The sequence below is a fragment of the Equus quagga genome, chromosome 7, assembly GCF_021613505.1.
Source record: "Equus quagga isolate Etosha38 chromosome 7, UCLA_HA_Equagga_1.0, whole genome shotgun sequence".
NCBI lineage: Eukaryota > Metazoa > Chordata > Mammalia > Perissodactyla > Equidae > Equus > Equus quagga.
In genome coordinates, this window is record NC_060273.1 from 85,712,331 (window position 1) to 85,738,041 (window position 25,711).

The following is a 25,711-nucleotide window of genomic DNA, read 5'->3' on the forward strand; positions in this document are numbered from 1 at the left end:
GGAATATTTTTTTGTAATATCCCCTCTTATATCCTTATGTTTTCTGTATCTTCCTGAACATATGAAATGTAGTTTTAATAAGTCTTTTTTGTGTTTTTTGGGTTTTTTGGTGAGGAAAATTGTCCCTGAGCTAACATCTCTGCCAGTCTTTCTCTGTTTTGTATGTGGTATGCCACCACAGCATGGCTTGATGAGTGGTGTGTAGGTCTGTGTCCAGGATCCGAACCCGCACACCCTGGGCCAGTGAAGCAGAACGCGTGAACTTAACCACTATGCCACCAGGCTGCCCCCAATAGGTTTTTAAATGTCTTTTTCTACTAATTCTCTTATCTTTAATTACTGAGTCAGTTTTTTTCTTTTCTTCCTTGTGGGTCATCTTTTCCTGCTTGTCTGCATGCCTGGTAATTTTTGATTGAATACTTAAAGATTGTGAATTTTACCTTTTTATGTGCTGGATATATTTTTTTTTTTATTGGGGAGAATGACCCTGAGCTAACATCTGTTGCCAATCTTCCTCTTTTTTTTCCTCTTCCCCAAAGCCCCAGTACATAGTTTTATATCCTACTTGTAGGTCCTTCTAGTTCTTCTATGTGGGATACTGCCACAACATGGCTTGATACATGGTGTGTAGGTCCGCACCCAGGATCCAAACTGGTGAACCCCAAGCCGGCAAAACAGAGCATGAAAACTTAACCACTACACCACGAGGCTGGCCCCTGTGCTGGATATTTTTATATTTTCTATAAATATTCTTTAGCTTTGTTTTGGGGGACAGTTAAGTAACTTGGAAATTGTTTGATCCTTTCGGGCCTTTACTGAGCTGTGTTATGTAGCACTAGAGTAGCATTTAGTCTAGGGTTAATTTTGCTCCAATACTGTGAGTCCAAAGCCTTCTGAGTACTCTACTAAATACACGCTCTGAATTTTGAGCTTCTCCACCCTGCCTATTGGGAACAGGAACTCTTCCTGTCCCTATGTGAGTTTTGGGTATTGTTCCCTAGAGGAAACTAGACTAGAGTCCAGGGTGTTTAAAACTTAGCACTATTGACATTTTGGCCCAGATAATCCTTTATTCTGGGACCTTGTCCTGTGCATCGTAGGATATTTAGCAGCATCTCTGTCTAGTCACTTGATGCTAGTGGCATGCTCCCCTCTAAATTGTGACAACCCAAAATGTCTCTAGACATTGCTATGTCACCCAAGGGGCAAGATCAGTCCTGGTTGAGGACCACTACTCTAATCCTTTCAGGTGTTTCTTTCCCTGATTTCAGATATTTCTTCACATATATGAGATGATCACTATTCAACTTAAGACTCAAAAGAGACCCTTTGTAGGTTTCCAGAACATACTTTCTCTCTGTGTAGTGTTCTCTCTCTCTCTTCTGCTCTGCAAACTCTAGCCACCTTCTGCTCCCCAGACTGCCAGCCCTTCTCCTTAACTCAAGATAACACCAGGCAGTAAGGTATTCATATAATCATATGAATGACTTCATTTGTTTCCCCTCTCTCAGGTGTCACTGTCTTCTGTTTCCTGATGCCTTCTCTCTTGAAAAATGTTTTACATATTTGTTTTGATTTTTGTTGTTTTAGGTGGAGGGTAAATCCAGTCCCTCTTGTTCCATCGTGACCTAAAACCAAAGTCCCAACAATTTGTCAGGAGGGGATGTCCTGAAATGTCCCCAACCACCACACCCCTAAAATCATTAAAGTGGCAAGTCTTTGAGTCCTCATAGAGTTTATCTCCCACTTTGTGGAAAATGAGTATGTTACCAAGGACTCCAGCCACCTCTCACTGATTCTTTTTCATTCTGTCCAGTCAGCAAGGCATCATCTATGTAATGGGTTAGGATGTCTAGATATCTTCAGAATACGACGGAGAGTGAAAGCCTTTAGCCCTACGGCAAAACTATAAGTTAATATTATATGACATGAATACAAACGGTTTCTGACCCTGTTCTGTAATTGGAATAGAAAAGAATGCATTCACCAAATCAATACCTGAGGCTTAATCAGTTCTAGCAACAATACTATGTTAAGAACATTAGTTAGGATTTGATTAAGTCTGTGGCAGTCTACAGTCATTTTTTAGGATCCGTCAGCTTTCTGCAGGTGATACATGATAGGGACCATCACCCCTGCATACTTGAAGCCTTTACTGATGGCACGAGTCTTTGCTGTTCTTTGTCCCTCTAGAAGCAGTATTGTCTTTTATTTACTATCTATTTCTGAGGAATGGGGAAGTTTCAGAGGTTTCCACTTGGCTTTTTCCACTATCACAGCTTTTACTGCATAGGTCATGGATCCATTGTGAGAGTTATTCTAACTGCCAAGTACCTGAATTCTAACTATAAACTCGGGGAGTGGGGAGAGACTATTAGGTGGATCTGCAGGCTCAGTGAGCCCACTATGAGGCAGACTTTTGCCAGAACTCTGTTTTTTACCTCAATTCAGAAGATTTTGACTGAGAGGTTTGTTCTTTTGACCCATAGAACCTCTGCTGGGATCATTCTCTTAGCTCCAATCAGCCAATAGCTGGGCTGGTCTAAGAAGGCATCACTTAATATACCTGGTGCTTTGGTGCTGTTCCATATGGCCTTTCCCTTGTCCATCAGGCTAGCTTGGGCTTCCTCACGACATTGGTGGTCTCAGGGTACTTGAATCTTAAAAGTTACACAGCCTCACTTCTGCCGCATTCTTTTGGTCAGAACAAATCACAGGACCAACCCAGATCCATGAGAAGAACACGTAGATTCCAGTTTTTGATGGGGGAGTGGTAAGCTTCCATTGGAAAAGACCAAATGGAATAAGAAATATCATTGTAGCCGTCTTTGGAAATACTGTCATATCACTATTCCATCAGCTGTCCTCTGGAATTTTATAGACCTTTTTCATTGCTGTGGTTTCCTCTTTTAATCTATTCATCTCTTTTTTTTTTAATAACTTTAAAATCTTTTTCACTCTCATTTAGTAAGGATTTAGCAGAGATATGTGTGGTCATTGAATGCATCATGATTAATTGGCAGTTGTAATCTTTGGAATCAAAGATTATTGCTGTTTTCTTAGTAGTTCCGTGTTGTCTTATTAACCAATTGGAAAACAAGTTGTCTTAGGTGTCTTCTTTTTCTTCTCTATGTCATCTGATAATTCTCTTGGCTAGTTGCATATCAAAGCAGGAGGGCAGTGTTTGGGAGCCATCTACCCTAGCGTACAGGCATTATTCTTTCTAGGAGAATGAGTAGGAATATTTTATGTAGAGAATTTAAACTTTTTTATAGTCACCATGCACCAACATTCTACATAACATCAGTGGTAAAATACTCCATTCTTTTAGGAATGTGGACTGCTCCCACTTTCTTCTTTTGCTATACCACTGCTCTTAGCTGAGGTTATACTATATCATCCTGGGATTTTTAATACCTTGTTATCTGAAAGAAGGTTAGAGAAAGATTTCCTTCCTCTTTCACAGGGTGAACAGGATTGTCCCATTGGATGTCTTTTTTGTTTAGTGGTAGATTAATATCACTTTGAATCTCTTTGGAAAGATATTTTTTAGAAAGTCATATTTTAAGAGGAATATTGACAAACTGGGTCACCTCCAGCGGAAGTCAGCCAGGATGCTTAAAGATGTGGAACCTGCAAATACTGAGACTGTGCAATCTGGAGAAAACTAAACAAAACAAGACTTAAAACATGATATAATAACTCTTTTCAAATACTTGGAGGTCGCTGAAGAAGAAAAGTTACATCCACTTAGAAATTAAATAGACTTTCATATATAATAAAGAGTTTTTTATTTCTGGCATTGTTTGAGGTAGAGGCCAACACCCAAGCTGACGAAGGGTTTCTGTGTGAGTTGAGGGAGCACTTCTCTACCTTGTCGAATCTCTTGTAATTCAGAGATTTTATGACTCTTTCATAGATTAAAGTTCTGTCCTAAATGGTTGGTTGCTTAAAATCAGCATAGGGGAGGGTCATATTTTAGAAAGTGTATTTGAAAAATAATCTAAAATCTTTTCTATTCTACAGGACTTAAATACTATTTATTCTTACCTTCATGGAATGGAAATATTATCAAATCTCAGGGAACATCAGCTTAGGTAAGTGTGATGCTCTGTTTAAGAGCATGTGCTATGGACTTATTTAAATGAATTTGGATAGATAATTGCAGGGGCGAAATCACATAGGGACTTTTTGTAGGATAAGCATAGGAGTTTGCATTTCTCACCACAGTTTTTCTTAGCCATAAGACCTTGAGCAAGTCTTAACATCTCTCTAAGCTGCAGTTTTTTCTTCCATAAAATAGGGATAATAAAATTATCTTTGTTACAGTCTTTTGAGGATTAAATGAGAGTACAAACTATCTAAAGCAAAGCATAGTGCTCAGTCTGTGCTAACCAGTGAATAAAAACTTTTCTTTTTGTAGTTGCTCTTGATATTTATTATGTCAAATGCTTAGCATGGGCACGGTATGATGTAGTGTTGTATTAAAGTGGAAAGAGCCAAGACTCTTGATTTGGTATAAGCTCCCATGGACAAGACCCATAAACTTTCTGAACCTCATTTTCCTATTCTGTAAAATGAGTTTTCTCTCCTCTTATATCATTGTGATTTTATTTGTAAAAACACTTTTGATTGCTTTAAAGCACTAGCTCTTGTAACTTTGTGTAACATTTTAATTAAAATGTGTTTTCCTTACATGACCAGCTTCTCCATCCTTTTTTCTGGCTGTTCTTTAAGTTTCTGGTTATGGACCAGATTGCTAAAATGTAATTGGAAATTTTTATTTTCTGTTTTCTTTATAGCATAATTTAGATGTTAGCATATGTCTAGTATATCAAGAAGAAAACTGAAAACTGGAGCATTTAGTAATACTAAAAGTGTTCTTTAAGTTCAAGCAAGTTTATATATTTATTCAATGGGTGTTTTGCATGTGTGTATGCCTCTGTCAGTAACTGTTTTCTTCACATGAGGATTCAGTAGTGAATCAGACAAATGTATATTTCTTCATAATAAAAAAGACATTATTTTGGGGCTGGCCTGGTGGCGCAGCAGTTAAGTTCGCATGTTCTGCTTCAGCTGCTGGGGGAGGTTCACCGGTTCGGATCCCGGGTACGGACATGGCACAGCTTGGCAAGCCATCCTGTGGCAGGCATCCCACATATAAAGTGGAGGAAGATGGTCATGGATGTTAGCTCAGGGCCAGTCTTCCTCAGCAAAAAGAGGAGGATTGGTGGCAGATGTTAGCTCAGGGCTAATCTTCTTCTTCAAAAAAAAGACGCTATTTATTGCAAAATTGACAGATTATAAAATATACATAAGAGTATTATACTTGTTAATATTATCTAATTGCTATTTTTAAAAATATTGCATTTAATGTATGTATTTCTAAACTTGTAGTTTATTGAAAAATTTAGTAGTCGCTCTGATCATTTTCTGTTGAGGTAATTATAACAGAATTTTTGAAACACAATTTAAGGTAAAATCTTTAAAATTTTTACTTTTTTAATATGTTAGATTGTTGTCTGCAAGAGCACGATACGAGAGATACAGTGGCAATCAAATTCTTTTTTGGTAAGTATTTCCATGATTAGCTTAAATTAATTGCTTTAATGTTTAAATTTAACTTTTAGCAGAGATTCACTTGATTCTGGAACGGTTTCAGTGGAGCAGATTGAAATATGTGCATAAACTGAAATACAACATACATTACCCAAAAGGTGTATATTGCAACGAAGTTTAATAAATATGTACATCTGTGTAAACTACCCAGGTGAACATATAGAACATGCCAGCTCTCCAGAAGGTTCTAGTCAAATCTCTTGGAAAGGTAGTCAAGTTCTAACTTCTATCATCATAAATTAGTTTTGCCTCTTTTTTGACTCCATATAGATAAAAATCTTTTGGTTAGGCTTTTTTTACTTCACAAATGTTTGAAATTGTTTTGTGTTTTTGCATTCATTCTTTTTCATTGCTTTGCAGTATACAGTTGTGTGAAAATAATTTGTTTATGCTTTCCATTGTTAATAGATATTTGGGTTGTTTCCAGTTTTTTACAATCGTGAATAATAAAGTTTCTATGAACATTTTGTTCATGTCTTTTTCTGCCATTATTTTCTCATTCCTCTTGGGCAAATTCTTAGGAATAGAATTATTAGAAATATGTGTGCTCAGATTTAGAAGATTCTAATATTAGAATCTAACATGTATTTCATTTTGTTGTCTCATTATGCTTTTATTTTACATTTCCCTACTTACTAATGATGATAAATGATTTGCATGTTTTTATAGGGTATTTGAATAGCTCCTTTATGAAATTTTGACCATTTTTTAATTGGGGTGTCTAATCTATTTCTGTTGATTTGTAGAAATTCTTTATGAATTCTGTATCCTAGTCCTTTGTTGGGATACATATGCTGCAAATGTCTTCTCCCACTGTGTGGCTTGCCTTTTCCCTCTCTTAATGGCATATTTTGAAGAAGAGAAATTCCTGACTTTCTCAATTTTTCTGTTTGTAATTAGTGCTTTCCCTGTCCTGTTTAAAAAACAAAATCTTTCTCTTTCTCAAGATTGTGAAGATCCTCTTCTCTGTTTTTCTTCTAAAAGTTTTAGCAACAGTGACCTGTTTTATTATATAGATTTAGCTGGTATGTAGGAATGGTATTGACTTTTCATGTTTCATTACCTGCACATTGTATTTATCATTATTTCTAAAGTATTTACTGGATTCATAAGGATTTTAATGGTTATATTCATTTGTTGATCCATTCATTTATTATTAAATGTTTGTCTGCTATATGTTATTCTTACCCTGTTGTAGAATGGTGGGAAGACACAGTATTTGTCCTTATTGAGCTTATTGTGTAGTAGGGGAGAGAAAATTAAAATAGTTACACATATTTAAGTGTTATCAAGGAAAAGTATAGAGATATAGATCATTGGAATAGAATTGAGAGCCCAGAAGTAAATCATTATGTTTACGAATAGTTTTTTTTTTTTTTATGGCCTCTAGCTAAGATCTGCACACAGTGTAGGTATAACATGATTGAGGATTAAAAAGGAACAACAGTGAAAAGTTTATTTTTGATGAAGATGCTGAAGCATTTCAATGGGGAAAGCATAGTTTTTTCAACCAATGGTACTGAATTAATTGGGTATTTACATGCAGAAAGTTAATTTAGATGCTTACCTTACACCATGCACAAAAATTGAGATATCACTTTGTACCCATTAGAATAACTACAATAAAAAAGGTAGACAATAACAAGTGTTTACAAGGATATGGTGACACCTGGAATCCTCATATATTGGTGGTGCGGATGTTAGATAGTATAGCCACTTTAGAAAACAGTTGGCGCGTTCTAAAAAGTTAAACAATTTTACCAAATGACCTAGTAATTCCGCTTTGATATATTTACCCAAGAGAAATGCAAACATACATGCATACAGAGACTGTACACAAATGTTCTTAGTAGCACTGTTTATACTAGCCTAAAACTGGAAACAAGCAAAGTGTCCAAAGAATGGATAAATAAAATGCCATATATCCATATAGTGGAATACTGTTTGGTAATAAAAAGGGATAAAGTACTTAGGTATGCTACAACATGGACAAACCTCAAAAACATGCTAAGTGGAAGAAGCAAGATAGAAACACCACATATTATGTGATTCCATTTATATGAACTGTTCAGGAAAGACAAATCTCTAGAGACAGAGCAGATTATTGCTCCCAGGGCAGGGATTGACTGCAAAGAAGGCACAGGAGATCTTTCTGTGGTGATAGAAATGTTCTAAAACTGGATTGTGGTGATATTTGCACAATGTTTTTAAATTTCATAAAAATCATTGGATTGTGCATTTAAAAATGGGCGAATTTATAGTATGTGAATTGTACCTCAATAAAACTTTTAAAAATATTAAGAATTATGCAGATTTGTATCTGGCTAACCATAAACAAGAATTTTTAAAAAAAAGAATGTGAAAGTTAAGAGTTTACATTCAGAAGTTGGTGGAGTCAGAGAAAAGAATGTATAGTTGACCTTAACTGGGAAGCAGCAGGATATGAAAAGTGAAAATATGCCAGTGATTCAAGTGCTTTGAGGAAAGAAGAGGAAATGGTAAGAGAGGAGTCTGGAGAGGCAAGTGAAGGTCACTTGAAGAGTTTTTGATCTTTATCTTAGGAGCAGTGTGAAGCTTTTGAAGGAGTAAGATCTGATAAGATCTGATGCCTCCCTTCTCTAGGCTAGATTATTCTTGGATTCATTTGCTTTCAAAGAGAAAGGAGATAGCATGGCCTCTAAAGAGTTAAAGGTTTTCACTTTCCAAACCATGTTCTGAGATTGGAATTCTTTGCAAGGTCTGAACAGTTTCTGGTTCATGACCTGGCCTGTCTCTCTTGGTGGTGGGAATAAACTTCACAATTTTTCCTGCATTTAAAGTACAATTTACTGACTATTTTGTGACTACTTCAGCCACGTGAGATAAAAATTGGAGGCTTATGGTAGCATCCAGTCATAACTTTCTGCTGTCTTAATTTTGGGCAAATTTTTCTTTATTGATTTTATTCCTTCTGTATTTTGTAAGTCATATTTCAAAAGAGGCCTAGGTTTCTGGATGGAGGATGGTACTATTCAGTGAGAACAGAAAATACTAGAAAAGATCCAAGCTTGAAAGAAATGATAGGTAGATTTTGAACACGTTGAGTTAGAGGTGTCTGTTAGATATAGAAGTTGACATGTCAAGTAGACAGCCAGATAGATAAACAGTTCTCCAGCTCAGAGGAAAGTTTTGTTTTATAGATATTAGAATCTGCTACATATTGGAATTAATTGAAGCCCTGGGTATGGTAAATAAAGGTATTTGAGAGAAAGAGAGAGAGAGAAAGATTAGTTTAGATTATAAACTAACATCTAACAAGATTCTGGGTTTCCACTGGAGATTTAGCTGAACCAAAATGCTGACAGACTTAAGTCATCTGATCTTCTTTCGTTTTATCCCTCAAACACATATAAAGTGAAAGATTGGGTGGACATTTTATTATGTCTGTCAGAATAAAATTTAAATAAATTATCATGATCCAAATTATAATTGAAAGTTAAGAGGCAACATTGATAAACTTGTGAAGTCTAAATAATATCTTTAATATACTTAAAAGTTATCAGAAATAGAATGTTCTAATATGCAGATGTAGTGCAGTATTTAAGTTAACCTTCATCAAACGTGATGATCCAGTACACAAAAATGAAGAATGTGAAGTTAATGATAAAATTAATAAGATAGAACTCATAAACATATACTTCTGAAGTCTATATTTTAAGATAGTGATTATACTTTTTCCCGTGTGAACATGGTCTTTATAAAACCTTAGGCAAAAGGCAAACTTTCTCAGATTTCCAAGTAGTATTACTTAATTTTTAATGATTTGTGACATTATTAGAATGTATTTCGTGTTATGTATTTTGTATTGAATCTATATATATGTGAGTGTGTTTATTTACTCATATATTTCCTTATTCATTTAAACAGTTCAGAAACTATTGCCAGATGTTGGTATATTCTGCTTTCTGGATCTGTGCTAATGAAAGACTCCATGGTCTTGCCTCCTTGCAGGTATGTTTGCATTTGCTGCTTAGTGCATGTGACAGGCAAAGTTAACATTACAACTATTTATCTTTTATGTTAAACTGTTTTTGTGGGATGTGTGTTTTCTCTCAGTAGGTGATGCATTTTATAAATGTCTTTGGGTTGGTAGTATTGGAACTGCTCAGCAGGAATCAATTGATGCTTACTATTTCTGAGGGTATAAGTTTATCCTTATATACTTATTCTTTAAGTTTATACCATGACATGGTATCTTACTCCTATTTGATCTTTAGTTTTATGTGGGATTTGTTCTGATTTATCTGATGGTTTTTTTTTTTTTTGAGGAAGATTAGCCCTGAGCTAACTGCTGCCAGTCCTCCTCTTTTTGCTGAGGAATACTGGCCCTGAGCTAACATCTGTGCCCATCTTCCTGTACTTTATATGTGGGATGCCTACTACAGCGTGGTGTGCCAAACAGTTCCATGTCTGCACCCAGGATCTGAACTGGCGAACCTTGGGTCGTCGAAGGAGAACATGTGCACTTAACTGCTGTGCCACCCGGCTGGCCCCATATCTGATGGTTTTTGAACTCATTATTATTAGCGGGTATAGAGAGGAAATATATCTTAATAGTTAAGAAATTGGTTTTTGGAGTAAGGCAAACTAGTTTAGAATCCTGATTTTTATCATTTATTAGTTATATAACTTTGGACAAATTTTAGTTTTTTTGTCTGTAAAATAAGGATAATAATAGTACGTACTTAAGTATCTTTATGAGATTTTAGCAAGCCACTACTCAGAGCTCTCAATAGGGGTCTGTAAAAGTTGATACTCTAGAGCCAGAGTACAGGAGTTCATGTCTGTGCTCTAATACTTCTTGGGTAAATTATGTAATCCCTTTGTGCCTCAGTTTCCCCATTTATAAAATGCAGACAATAGTAGAATCTATTTCATAGGCTAGTTTTGAGGAATAAATAAGTTAATATGTATAAAGCTCTTAAAACAGTACCTGGCTATTATAAGTAATTGTTAATTATCACCATCATTATTATTGGGTAAAAAAAAGGAGAAGGGTGATTGGAAAGATGGTCAGATGTAGTATTCTTAGAGAATTTGGTCTGTTAGCAATTCTTAAGATTTTTGGACTTCAAATTATAATTTGGTGACATAACAATATAATTTTGGGTGGCTGGCCCCATGGCCTGGTAGTTCAGTTTGGTGCATTCTGCTTTGCTTGCCTGGGTTCAGTTCCCGGGTGCAGACCTACACCTCTCGTCAGCAGCCATGCTCTGGTGTCAACCCACATACATAATAGAGGAAGATTGGCATGGATGTTAGCTTAGGGCAAATCTTCCTCAAGCAAAAAGAAGAAGATTGGCAACAGATGTTAGCTCGGGGAAATCTTCCTGAACAAAAAGAAAAGAATGTAATTTTTTAGTCACTCTTTTCAAATAATGTTGTAATCTTTAGGCTTTAAGACTTAGTTGAAGCTAAATTAATTTAGTTTCAAAACTATTAAATTTAAGTATCAAGCTACAGTCTACTCTATAGATGGTATGGGACATCTCAGTTTTGATGCCGTTTTTAAAGTCATGTTTTGAGTCCTGACACTTTACATCATTGGCCTTTGGTTAAATAAAATCTGTGCTTCCTAACTAGTAGAATAAAACATATCAACTTTTTTTACAAATAAAATGTATAGTAGTTCTTGATTATTTAAACCTTTGGGTATTGTTCATTCCCCTGTGTGAAACTCACATTAATAAATTTGTAATGAGTTAGCCACTGAGACAGAAGAATCTGGATTGATAATTGATTACAGTGATGCTTTAGGATTATTAGTATTATTCTTTTGAATATTTCCTCACTCTTTCTTGCTGTGATGAGTGGTCAAGAATTTGTTGTGAGGACTTTCTGTAGCCATTAATCAGCCACAGTAATTCATCATTAGTTTGTGGTCAAGAAAGTGAAGTTTAACTTTTTAAATAACCGATAGAAATGTATGAGACTTTAAAACCACAAAGTTATAGTATGCATTACTATAACCATCATGAACTTCACAGCAAATGTGATTATAGTTCACTTCATAATTATTTAAAGAAGAGTTCTGGGTAGGGTATTTATATTTTTCATTTGAAAGGTATTTGTAATAGGTCATTGTAGGGTGATTGTTAGGATTAAATGAGTCAGTGCAGATAAACTACCTAGATTACTGCTTAGCATATATTAAGCATCAAATAAATTTTTGGCTTCTGTTAATATTAATTATTGTAGTATAATAGTGGTGGGATAGGAGCATTATGATACCATAGAATATGAGCACTATCTAGTATAGAAGAAGGAGAAATAGTATTCTACTTTATAAAAATGTAGACTATTTCTCTAGATTTTGAGATGTTTGTTACTGTATCAGTCAGGAGATAGGAAGCACACAGTAATTTGAACAGGGACAATTTAATTTAGAGTTATTAACTGTTTCAAAGAATTAGGATAAAGGAGCTAAGGGAGAATACCCAAGGAAGGAACAAACTTGAAATGTGGGCCCTCTCCTCCAAACTTGAATTCAGACCTTGTTGGAGAATGTGTTAGTTTTAGCCCGATAGACAGTGGAGAAGTTCACTGGGTTGCCCTGGACCAGCTGGTCCACAGTCATTGGGGCAAGGCTGGCAGGAAGGGAACTGCTGACCAGGACTTGCAAGCAAGAGAACATTCACTCCCCTGCTAGGGTGCAGATGGGCCCTGAGGCTGGGAACAGGACTTCCCTTTGCTTTACACACACATACCTCCCAGAGCAAAGAAGACTTTTGTACTGCAGTGTCTGTCTACTAGCATCCTCTACTGAGAAAGCTTTAACATTTCCAGGTCGCAGGAGGAGAATGTTGACTAAATCCAGATCCTTTATTACAAAGATTTGAAGCTGATACCCGCTACATTGGAAGTTGAGAGGCAATAAATAACTGGCATAATCCACTCCCTTGGCTACTCAGTTCTATATGAATGCTTCTAAACACATTTGAAATTCCATCCAACAACAAAAGAACTCTGTTTACACCTAACAAGATATAGCTATCCTTCATACAAGTGAAGAAGTACTTACTCTCTCCCCAAAATAATGAGATGCACAGTCTCAACAGTCGTTACTGACTATATTAATTATATATTCCTTTACAGTGCCTGTGAATATTTTTTTAACTAAAGACTACCTTGTAAAGTTCACCTGCAACAACTTATGTATAAAATAAAAATGAGGAAGAGAGGGAAGAAGGAAATGGTTAACATTTACACAAGTACAGACATATACAATAAAGCAAAGAGAAAATATGAAAAGCTACTACTGTCTTTGTTTCTGTAATTGGTTACAGAGCCATAGTTGATATCTCTGGCTTCCTCTTTTACTACCTATTTATTACTTCTGCCCTCAGCCAGAATTTGAGCTTTTTCAGGTTCTTTACCTGATAGTTGGAACAAAATCTTTATTTCAGAAGAGTCCTGCCTTTTTCTGGTTGCTGTAGTTTTCCATTAACCATTAATAGTGGACATAGAAGTACTATAAGGAGCCTAAGAGAATTCCGTGGGCTTCAGCTAGTCCTCCTAACTCCCATTCTGTGCAGCAACTCAAGTTTCTCCTTGCTGATTGGGATCAGTCACTCAGACCAATCAAGTAACCCCACTTTTCCTACCTCTTGGTTCAGTGGCCAGGTGGAAGTCTCTAATTCAGTGGAACCATAGTTATGTTTCCTGGTAGACGCAATCTTTGTAACTAAGACTGAGAACTAGCAGAGCTCAAAAGTTTTTGGGAGGGGAAGCAAAAATTCTGTGAATGAGTTATTAGGTATAGCAGTGAGAAGAGCCACTCCTATTTCCATGTGTTGAATACCAGACCCATATATTCTGCTATTGGGGAAGACAGAAACCATTGTGGTACTTCTGCTACTGTGAAATAAGTTCCTTGATCAAAAACAATGCTGTCTAGCGTGCCAAGACAATAGATAAAGCACTTGTAAGCTTGTGGGTAGTGGTGCTTGCAGAAGCATTATGGTCAGGAAAGGCAGATCATTTCCAGAATGTGTGTCTATTCTAGTGAGGAGGAATATCTGCCTCCTCCATGATACAAAAGGTCCAATGTAAATAATCTGACTCCGTCTGACTGACTGGTCCCCCTGAGGTATGGTGCCTTATCAGAGACTCACGTTGGTCCCTGCCGTTGGCAGATTAGGTATCTAGCAGTAACATTAGCAGTTGAGCCCCTGCATATTCTCTATCTCTGCCACCATGACCACTTCATTCATGGGCCCATTGAACAAGCACTAGGGTGGCTGGGGAAAGTGTTTGACATTCATAGAGCTTGCCATTTTCTTTACCTGATTTTCAAAGCCTGTTCTACAGTGGATGTCCTTTGGGCATTCATATGGGACACAGAGTCTTTGCCCATTCTGAAAGAGGTCCTTCCACATACCTCTTCCTAAACTTCCTTGTTACCATCTGTCAATCAGGTTCCTTCCAATCCCTGACCATTCAGCCAAACCATAGTAACTGCTCGTGAATCTGTTTAGGTCAGTGACTCTGGCCATCTCTCATTTTAGGCAAATGGACAACCAAATGTACTGCTTGAAGTTCTGTTCTCTAGGAAGTTTTTCCTTCACCACTTTCCTTCAGGTCCCCTCTGAGTGGGGCTGTCCACTTTTGGGTGGTACTAGAATGCTATGCAGACTCATCTATAAAACAGGCTCAAGTTTTTTCTTCCTCAACTATTCATAAGGAACTGCCCACTTGGGCATTAGGCACAGATTGAGGTATAAGAGGCAATGCAGTAGGAGTTGGTGTTGAAGGAATCTGAGCCACCTGCTCATGCAACTTATTCTGGACCTGGTAAACTCAGTTTCTCATACCATATTTATTTGATAGTAGATTGCTGCTGCTCATGCCCAACCCTTATGTCTAGGTATACAGTTCGTGATGGGAAGTTGAGACTGCATAGTCACCTGATATCCCCATGGTTAGGCATTCAGCCTCTCTTAAGGCCCAGTAGCAAGACAGAAATTGTTTCTCAAAGTAGAATAGTTATTTGCAGAAGAGGGCATAAGTGTTTCAGAAATCCTAGAAGTCTGCACTCTTATTCTCATTTTAGTGCTTGTGGGAGGCTCCATAGAGCATCCCTTCTTTCCATTATTTCCCACTTGTCCTGTTTGGACACTAAAGTTGTCATTGGATATGCTGGATAATCAGGCCCAAGTGGTGTGGTGGCTTATACTGCATCCTGAATTTGCCAGCAGCCTTGTGGGCCAGTAAAGATGGTTCAAAGTAGCACACTCGGTGTATGTTACCTCCAAAATCCAGAAAAATTAACCAAGCATTGTGTCTCTCTTTTTGTGGTAGATGATGTGAGGTGCAGCAACTTGTATTTCACCTTGGAGTGGGTATCTTGTCATGCCCCAAATTATGGAACTCCCAGAAACTTCACTGAGGGTGCAGGGCCTTGAATTTTTGTGGAGTTTATCTCCTAAACTCTAGATTGCATATATTTTAATAAGACATCTAAAGTACATCTCTTTATTTTATAATGAAATTTTATATGTAATTTATACAAGTAAAATTTTTTTACGGTTTATTCTAAACAAAGTAGGTAATTAATAAGTCAAGTCTGAAATTTAAATGTCTTCTGACATGAATTTAACCTTTTTCTAAAATTCAGTTCACTGTTTAGTTGTCACAGTAAAATTTCACTGTAGCTCAACAAAGCAAGGACTTCATTACATGTGGTTTTAAAATAAAATTTAATGCATGTATTCATTCAAACATTCATTTATGCATCAAATAAGCCTTGATTGAGTGTCATCTCTATTTAAGGCAGCGGCACTAAGACAAAGAAGGACTGACTTACATTGGGTTGAGATGACTGCTTTGTTTAAAAAGGGACTCAGTGTTGTGTGACATGGAAAGAAAACTTTCTTGTGGGGGCAGTTGTGGAAATGGATTCTACAGATAAGCAAGATTAGCTAGGCAAAGAAGGAGGGAACAGGCATTTCACTAAGAGAGAATATCTTAAACACTCAGACATTAATTCATTTAGAAAACATATATTGAGTGCCTGCATGTGTCAGGGAAAAGTTATCACCTTTAAATAGCACTGTAAATAGCATTCTCCATTATCTAGACATAATTTTTAAAATTTTTTTACAAATTAATAAATTTGTACAATTCAGAAGTCAAAACAGTATAATAAGTTGTACTTTAAGAAGCATTACCCTGGGGCCAGCCAGTGGCACAGTGGTTAAGTTCACACGTTCTGCTTTGGCGGCCCGGGGTTTGCTGGTTCGTGTCCCGGGTGTGGACACAGCACCACTTGGCAAGCCATGCTGTGGCAGGCGTCCCACATATAAAGTAGAGGAAGATGGGCACGGATGTTAGCTCAGGGCCATTCTTCCTCAGCAAAAAGAGGAGGATTGGCAGCAGATGTTAGCTCAGGGCTAATCTTCCTCAAAAAAAATAAAAAAAAAGAAGTATTATTCTCACTTTTATTGTCATCCACACCTTTCAGCCCATCTGCATAGATAACTAACCAATTTTATTAATATCTTGTATGTCTTTCTGGTGTTTTAAAAATACATATGTGAACAAAAACACATACATATTCTTATTTTTCCAATTTTTGACCCAAATTGGAACATTCCTCCATGATTTTAACTCTTTTATTTTGAAATATATGGGGGAAAGTGCAAATAACCTAAGTGTACATGTTAATGAATTACTATAAATTGAACATTTTCCTAATCACCACCCAGATCAAGAAATAGAACATTGTCAGCTCTCTAGAAGCAGCCTGCATGTCTTTTCTCAAATCAAATCTCCCACTTCCCCCCAAAGAACATGATTTTCCTAAATTTTAATCAGTCTTGAATATCTGTAGAGTTTTAGCTTGAGGATGTGCATACCTCAACACTGTAGTTTGGTTTTGTTTACTTTTGGACGTAATATGAATGTAATTACACAGTATTCTTTTGTGTGTGGCTTCTTTGGCCCAATGTTATGTTTATGACATTCATCCATATTGTTGCATGTAGTTACAATTAATTCATTCTCATTGATTAGTATTTCATTGTTTGCATAGTTGATGGCTGCTGTAAATAACTTAGCTTTGAACATCCTGGTATATTAGATGCACATATGCATGCATTTCTGTAGTATATACCCAGCAGAGAATTGTTGGCTCACAGGATGTGCCTATATTCAGCTTTAATTGTTCGTTGCAAGGCATTCCAAAATGTGTATACCAATTTACATACCCACAGCAATGTATGAAAATTCCTGTTGTTCCAAATCCCTATCAACACTTAGTATTGTCAGCCTTTTTATTTGTAATTTTTTTTGCTTAGTTTTGGTTATTCTTTTCAGTATATAGATATTATAGTTTTTATTTATGTATTTCTGATTGCTGATGAGTAAGTACATTTTCATTTGAATAACTTCCTTTGTAAAGTGTTTATGTCTGTTCCCCATTTTTCTGATGCATTGCCTTTTTGTTACTGAGATATAGAAATTCTTTATATATTCTGAATAAGAATTCTTGGTTGGTTATTTTTATTGCACATATCTTTTCCCCACTCTATGCCTTGAGTTACTCATTCTCTTAGTAATAATGTCTTTAGATGAGCACAATTTCTTAACTCTAATGTCGAGCAATTCAGTTTTTTTCTTTTTGTCTTTTTTGCTTAAGAAATATTTCTGTACCTGAGGTCATGAAGATATTTTCCTTTATTACTTTCTAGAACTTTTCTTTTCCTTTCATATTTAGATCTATAGTCTACTTAGAATGGATTCTTGAGTATGATAATGTTGCATGGTTTTCCATATGGATTCCTAAATGTCCTTTTCCCACCCTCTTTCAATGCCACCTTTTTCATAAATCAAATATCCACATATGTGTGTGCCTGTTTCTGGGCTCCTGTTCTATTCCATTAGATTTTGTCTATCCCTGCTTGAATACCACACTGTAGCTTTATAATGTGCCTTGAAGTTAAAAAACTATTTATAAAAACTCCTAAACTGTGTCCCACAGTGGTTGTACCATTTTAGATTCCCACCAGCAATGTATAAGAGTTCTGTTTCTATTTCTGTGTAGTCACCAACATGTGGTGTTGTCATTCTTTTAGTCTAGCTATTCTGGTCCCTGTGAAGTGGTTTTAATTTTCATTTTCATGCTGAATAGTGATATTGAGCACTTTTTCTTGTGCTTATTAGCCATTGCTTCCTCTGTATTCTTTTGTCAAATGTCTAAGGTTTTTTGGGTGGGAGGGAGACTGTTTTAAAGTTGGATTGTTTGTCTTTATTATTATTTTGTAGGAATCAAGCTGACAGATAATACATTTTATCTCATTTTTTGGCTTGCATTTTAATTTTTATTAAGGTATAATTGTCATAAACTGCACATATTTAAAGTGTACAATTTGATAAATTTGGGCATATATATACACCCATAAAACCATGACTGTAATAAAAATAACATATTCATCACCCCCCAAAATTTACTCATGCCCCTGTGTAAACCTTAACTCTCATCCTTCCTTGCTTCCTCCCTTGGGTCCCAGGAACCACTGATTTTTTTTTTGGTCACTATAGATTCACATTTTCTAGAATTTTATATGAAGTGAGGCATATAATATATACTCTTTTTTTTTTTTCCTGAGGAAGATTAGCCCTGAACTAACATCTGTGCCAATCTTTATTTTGTATGTGGGTCATCGCCACAGCATGGCTGATGAGTGGTATAAGGTCCATGCCGGGGATCTGAACCTCTGAACACTCAGGCTGCTGAAGTAGAGCATGCTGAACTTAACCACTGCATCACAGGGTCTGCCCTATGTACTCTTTTCTTGTCTGGCTTCTTATACTCAGTAAAATTATTTTGAGGTTTATCCGTGTTGTTATGTGTATCAATATTTTGTTCCTTTTTATTGCAGTATTCTCTTGTATGAATATACTACTGTTTGTTTAGTATTCAGCTACTGTGGACATTTGAGATGTTTGCTGTTTTTGACTAGTGTTGCTATGAACATTTGTGTACAGGTCTTTATGTGGACGTACACTTTCATTTCTCTTGAGTAAATACATAGGAATAGAATGACTGTGTTATAACTCTTCATGTGGACACATGCTTTCATTGATTTTGGATATATACCTAGGAATGATTAGGTTTTGTGGTAAGTGGGTGTTTAACCTTTTAAGAAACTGCCATACTCTTTTCCAAAGTTCTTGTGCCATTTTACATTCCCACAAGCAGTGTATGAGAGTTCTGGTTGTTCCATACCACATCCTCACCAATACTTGGTAAGGTCAATCTTTTAAGTTACATATCCTAATTGATATGTGTTGGTATCTGATTGTGGTTTAAATTTGCATTTCCCTAAAGATGGTGAGCATCTTTTCATGTGCTTATTTGTCAATTGTATATCTTTTGTGAAGTGTCTCTTTAATGTTTTGCCCATTTGGTGTGGGAGAATGGTTAATTTCTTATTTTTGAGTTTCAGAAGTTCTTTATGTATGCTGTATACAAGTCCTTTAACAGATGTGTGATTTGCAAATATTTTCTCCCAGTCTGTGGATTGTGTTTTCCATCTGTTGTTTTTTTGAAGAGCCAGAAGAGCTTAATTTTGATGGAGTTCAGTTTATTACATTTTTTTCTTTAGTGGACTGTGCTTATGTTGTTGTATGTAGGAAATCTTTGATCAACCCAAGGTCACAAAGAATTGTTTTCTGAATTTCTTCTGAAAGTTCTACTGTTTTAGGTTTTACTGTGATCTATTCAGGTCTGTGATCTATATCAAGCTAGTTTTTTTTTTAATGTGATATGATATATAGATTTAATTTCATCTTTTTACCTGTGCATATTCAATTGTTCTAGCACCATTTGTTGACAGAACTATCTTTTTTCTGAATTACCTTTGCATCTTGTTTGAAATTTAATTGACCATGTATTTGTGAGTCTATTTCCCAATTCTTTGTTTCATTGCTTTATTTTTCTCTCTGGTGCCAATATCACCTTGTCTTGATGACTTTAACTTTATAATCAATCACAAAATAAGGTAGTATGTGTCCTCCAACTTTGCCAAATTGTTTTGGCTATTATAGGTTCTTTGCAGTTCCGTATGAATTTTGAAATCAGTTTGCTAATTCAAAAAAAAAATGCAAAGCCTAGGATTTTGATTGGAATGCTTTCTGGTATATAGATTAGTTTACATTTCCTGCTATTTTATATAAATGGAATATGTTGTACAGTTTTTTGTATCTAAGATTTTTCACTTGGCATGATGTTTTGCAGATTCCTTCTTGTTGCTGTAATATTCCATTGTATGGATATACCACAATATGTTTATCCATTCACCTATTGAAAGACGTTAGGTTGTTTTCAATTTTTGTTTATTACAAATAAAGCACCTATGGATATTTATGTACAAGTCTCTGTATGAACATATGTCTTTTATTTTCTTAAGTACCTAAGAATACAATAGCTGAGTTGTATGGTGGTGTGTTAAACTTTTTTTTAAAACTTACCAAAGTATTTTGTTGAATAGTTATACCATTTACATTCCCACCACCAGTTTCTGAGAATTCCAGTTGCTCAACATCCTCTTCAACGCTTCATAATGGGTAATCTTTAATTTTAGATATTCAGGTGTGTATGTAATGGGATCTTATTGTGCTATTAATTTGCATTTCTATGATAACTAATGATATTTAGCTTTTTTGCGTATAGTTATTGACCATTCATATATCTTCTTTTGTGAAAAGTTGGTTCAATTGTTTTGAGGTTGTCTTTTTATTTTTGAATTACGAGTTATTTATATATTATGCATAAAAGTTCTGTGAGATACGTGTATTGCAAATATTTTTCCCAGACTGTGTCTTGCCTTTTCATTTTCAATGGTGACTTCTTTAATTGTGATAAAGTCCAAAGGATGATTTTTTTTTTATTGGTAGTATTTATGTGTCTTAACTAATCTTTGCCTACTCCAAGTTGTAAAGGTTCTCTTCTCTGTTTTCTTAGACAGTTTTCTTAAAATAACTTTATTGGTGTATAGTTTACATACCATAAAATTCACCTATGTTAATTTTCCAGTTCAATAATTTATAGTAAATATATACATTGGTGCACCACAATTAATAGATGACTTGCGTTACCTGAAAAGTTCCCTCATGCCGTTTTGCAGTTAATCTAATTTACTTTCTGTCTCTATATCTGCCTTCTGCAAATATTTTCAAGTAGTCTCTTCTTTTTGGCTTCGGTCACTTACCATAATGTTTTTGAGATTCAGTTATGTTTTAGCGTATACTGGTTGTGGCACACCGATTTTTTTAAATTGCTATTTTGTATTTCATTCGATGAAGATACCACGTTTTTGTCTAGCCATGCATCAGAAGATGAAAATTTTGAAAAGTTTGGAAATTTTTATTGTTTCAGTTTTGAGACTTGTAAGAATAGTGCTCTTAGCAAGATTCACATACAAGTCTTTATATGGCTCATGTGTTTTTATTTCTTTTGTAGAGATCCAGGATGTCATATGATAAGTATATATTTAATTTTTGAGGAAAAGGCCAACTTGTACTATACTATTTCTCTGACCAGCAATGTATAAATGGATCTAATTTCTCCACATCCTCTCCATCACTTGGTATTGACAGTCTTTTTGATTATTGCCATTCTAGTATGTATTTAATAGTGTCTCAGTATGATTTTAATTTGCCCTTCAGTAGTGACTAGTGCTATTGAGGATCTTTTCATGTGCTTATCAGGCATTGCTGTACCTTCTTTGTTGAAATGTCTGTTCAGAGCTTTTCTCCATTTTCAATTGTATTGTTTGTCTTCTTATCAGTTTGTAAGAATTTATATGTTTTGGGTACAAGCTCTTTATCAGGTATATAATTTTTAATTGTGTCCTCTGTCAAGTTGTAAAAACTTAAATATTTTGGATACAAATTCTTTATCTTCATCTTTATATGATTTGCATGTATTTTCTGTGGGTCTGTGGCTTGTCTTTTCCTTTTCTTTATAGTGTCTTTTGAAGCACAAATGTTTTAAATTTTGATGAAGTCCAGTTTTATTAAGTTTTTTCTTTTGAGGGTTGAGGTTTTGTTGTCATAACTAAGAAATGTTTGTTTAACCTAACCTCACAAATATTTTCTTTTATGATCTTTTTTTCTGGAAGTTTTTCAGATTTGGCAATTGCATTTTGGCCTATGTCCATTGTGACTTAATTGTCTTTCTTTTTGGTTTTTTTGCATAAGGATATCCAGTTGAGCCAGCACCATTTGATGAAAAGGCATTGAAATGCTTTGGTACCTTTGTTGGAAATCAGTTGACTATACATGTGAGGTGGTTTGTTTATTCTGAATTATTTGTTTTCCATTTAACTCTTGTTCTATCTTGGTACCAGTACAGCTGTCTTGATTATTGTGGCTTTATTGTACGTTTTCAAATTGGTATTATGAGTCTCACAACTTTGTTCAATGGTTTTAACTTTTTTAGCTCCTTTGCATTTCCATATAAATTTAGGGATCTGCTTGTCCATTTATACAAAAAAGCTTGCTGGGATTTTGATAGGAAATAATTTATTGTTTATTTCAAAATAGACTTTATTTTTTTAGAGCAATTTTGGGTTCATAGCAAAATGGAGCAGAAGGTACAGAGATTTTCTGTTTACCTCCTACCCCTGCTTATGCACAGCCTCCACCATTGTCAGCTTCCCACACCAGAGTGGTACATTTGTTACAGTTGATGAACCTGCACTGCCACATCATTACCACCCAGTGTACATACATAATTTACTTTAGGGTTCACTCTTGTTGTGCGTTCTGTGGGTTTGGACAAATAGTGACATGTATCCACCATTATATATCATACAGAGTAGTTTCATGATCCTAAAATTCCTCTGAGCTCTACCTATTCATTCCTCCCTTCCCCTAACCCCTGCCAACCACTGTCTTTTTAATGTCTTCTTAGTTTTGCGTTTGCCAGAATGTCATATAGTTGAAATCATATAGTATGTACCCTTTTTAGGTTGGGTTCTTTCACTTAGAAATATGCATTTAAGTTTCCTCCATGTTTTTTACGTGACTTAACAGCTCATTTCTTTTAGTGCTGTATAATAATCTATTATCTGAATGTACCTCAGTTTATCCTTTCACATACTGAAGGATATCTTGGCTGCTTCCAAGTTTTGGCTATTATGAATAAAGCTGCTATAAACATCCGTGTGCAGGTTTTTGTGTGGGCATATGTTTTCAACTCTTGAGCAAATACCAAGGAATATGATTACTGGATCATATAGTAAGAGTATTTTTAATTTTATAAGAAATAGCCACACTACCTTCCAAAGTGGCTGTACCATTTTGCATTCCTACCAGTGATGAGTGAGAGTTCCCTTTGTTCCACATCCTTCTCAGCATTTGGTGTTGTCAATGTTCTGGATTTTGGCCTAATAGTGTGTAGTGGTATCTTCTTGTTTTAATTTGCATTTCCCTGATGACATATGATTTGGAGCATCTTTGCATGTGCTTGCTTAGCATATATTTATCTTCTTTGATGAGGTATCTGGTAAGGTTTTTAGCCCATTTTTTAGTCATGTTGTTTGTTTTCCTATTGTTGGATTTTAAGAGTTCTTTGTGTTAGTTTTGAATAGCCATTCTTTATCAGATGTACCTTTTGCAGATATTTTCTTCCAGTGTGGCTTGTCTTCTCATTCTCTTGATTTTGTCTTTTGTGGAGAATAGATTTTTAATTTTACTAAAGTTCAGCTTATCCATTGTTAACTTTCATGTATCATACCTTTGGTGTAACTAAAAAGTCATCACCATACCTAGAGTTATCTGGGTTTTCTCTATGTTATCTTCTAGGAGTTTTATAGTTTTGTATTTTACCTTTGGATCTATAATCCATTTTGAGTTAGTTTTGGTAAAGGGTGTAAGGACTTTGCATAGATTCGTTTTTTTGCTTTTGGATGTCCAGTTGTTGAGAACCATTTGTTGAAAAGACTCTTTGCTCCATTATGCTGCCTTTGCTCCTTTGTCAAAGATCAGTTGAGTATATTTATGGGAATCTATTTCTGGGGTCTCTTGATCTATTTTCCCTGTTCTTTCACCAATAGCACACTGTCTTGATTACTGTAGCTTTATGATGTGCCCTGAAGTTGGGTAGTGTCAGTCTTCTGACTTTGTTGATCTTCAATGTCGTGTTGGTATTCTGGGTCTTTTGCCTCTCCATAGAAACTTGAGAATCAGTTTTTCATATTCACAAAATAACTTTTCTGGGGTTTTCATTGGAATTACATTGAATCTATAAATCATTTTGGGAAGAACTGACGTCTTGACAACATTGTTTTCCTATCCATGAACATAGACCATCACCTGAGTTAGTTCTTCTTTGATATTTTCAGCACAGCTTAGTAATTTTCCTCATATATTAGATTTTTAGCATAGTATTTCATTTTTTGGATGCTAATCTAAATGGCATTGTACTTTTAATTTCAAATTCAACTTGTTCATTATTGCTATAGGGGAAAGCAATTGACTTTTGTACATTAACCCTGTATCCTGCAACCTTGCTATAGTTGCTTGTTAGTTCCAGGTTTTTTGGTCATTTTTTTCAGATTTTCTACGTAGACGGTCTTGTCATCTGAGAACAAGGACAGTTTTATGTCTTCCTTCTTAATCTATATACCTTTAATTTCCTTTTCTAATTGTATTAGCTAGAACTTCCAATACAGTCTTGAAAAGCAGTGATTGAGGGGACATCCTTCCTTAGTTCCTCATTGTACTGGTAAAGCACTGAGTTTCTCACCATTAACTATGATACTAGCTGTTGGTTTTTTATAGATAATCTTTATCAAGTTGAGAAAGTTCCTCTCTCTTCCTAGTTTACTGAGTTTTTATCATAAATGGGTGTTGGGTTTTGTCAAATGCTTTTTCTGCATCTATTGATATGATAATGTGATTTTTCTGCTCTAGCATATTGATGTGTGGTAGATTACATTAACTGATTTTTGAATGTTGAACCAGCCTCACATACCCAGGTTAAATCCCACTTGGTCTTGGTATGTAATTTTTTTATACTTCCCTGCCTTATCTGAGTCTGGTTCTGATGCTTGATCTCTCTCTTCCAAGTGTGTTTTTTGCCTTTGAGGATGCCTTGTAATTTCTTCTTGATAGCCAGACATAATGTACTGGGTCAAAGGAGTTGCTGTAAATAGGCCTTTGTAAGGTGTGGGAGGAGGGGAAGCATTTTATAGTCCTGTGATTAGATCTGTCTTTTAGTGAGCCTTTGCCTCTGGACTGTGAACTTCACATGTGTTTCTTGGTTTTTCCCCTCCCTTTAGGTGGGACAGGATTACTAGAGTGGGCTGGAGTTGGGTAATTCCCTTTCTCCATTTGGAAGGCTAGAACTTAAGTTGGGTATTTCCATTTCTGCAGGTCTATTAGGCTCTGATGGAATAGTTTCTTCTAAGGGCAGACCTTGTTAAGAGGAACAGAATGTGTGGCATGTTTCAAAATGTTTCCTTTTCCCCTCCCCCTGCCAGAAGCACCAGGGGCTTTTTCTGTAAAACTTTCTCTTTTCACTGTAAGAACCTGGTAGAGATCCATGAGGTAAGACTCAAAAAAGTGTAGGCGCCCCTTCAATGACTTTCTCTTTCTGGAGTTTTTAACTGTCAGCATTTGTCCACACTCAGCTTCCAGCAGTAAAAACTGACAGAATTGAAAGAATCAGTAGAAATTCAACATTTACAGTTGGAGATTTCAAAACTCTACTCTCAATAATCAACAGAACCACTAGACTGAAAAGTTTGTAAAGATAAAGCTTGAAAAGTGCCGTCAACCACTTTGATCTGATACATATCTTTTTTCATACTTAACAGATCATTCTCCAGGATAGAGCATATTGTAGGCCGTAAATCAGGTCTCAGTAAATTTAAAAGGATTGAAATAATTCAAACTTTGTTCTTTGTTTGAGTATATTGGAATTAAATTATAAATTAATTCCAGAAAGAAATGTGAGAATTTAATCAACACATTTGTAAGTGACTCATAATTCAAGGAAGAATTGATAAGAGAAACTAGAAAATGTTTTGAAATTAATGAAAAT

General features: G+C 35.6%; 1 protein-coding gene across 4 annotated transcripts in view; it reads left to right on the plus strand.

The window, feature by feature from the left end:
* Positions 1-25,711, plus strand: part of RAPGEF6 (Rap guanine nucleotide exchange factor 6) — a 199,898-nt gene that overhangs the window by 22,606 nt on the left and 151,581 nt on the right. For all 4 annotated transcript variants that reach the window (XM_046668271.1, XM_046668274.1, XM_046668272.1 and 1 more), the window contains exons 2-4: positions 4,027-4,097; positions 5,515-5,571; positions 9,526-9,609. In XM_046668271.1, the coding sequence (XP_046524227.1) occupies positions 4,027-4,097; positions 5,515-5,571; positions 9,526-9,609 (212 nt within the window). The remainder of the gene's footprint in view (positions 1-4,026; positions 4,098-5,514; positions 5,572-9,525; positions 9,610-25,711) is intronic.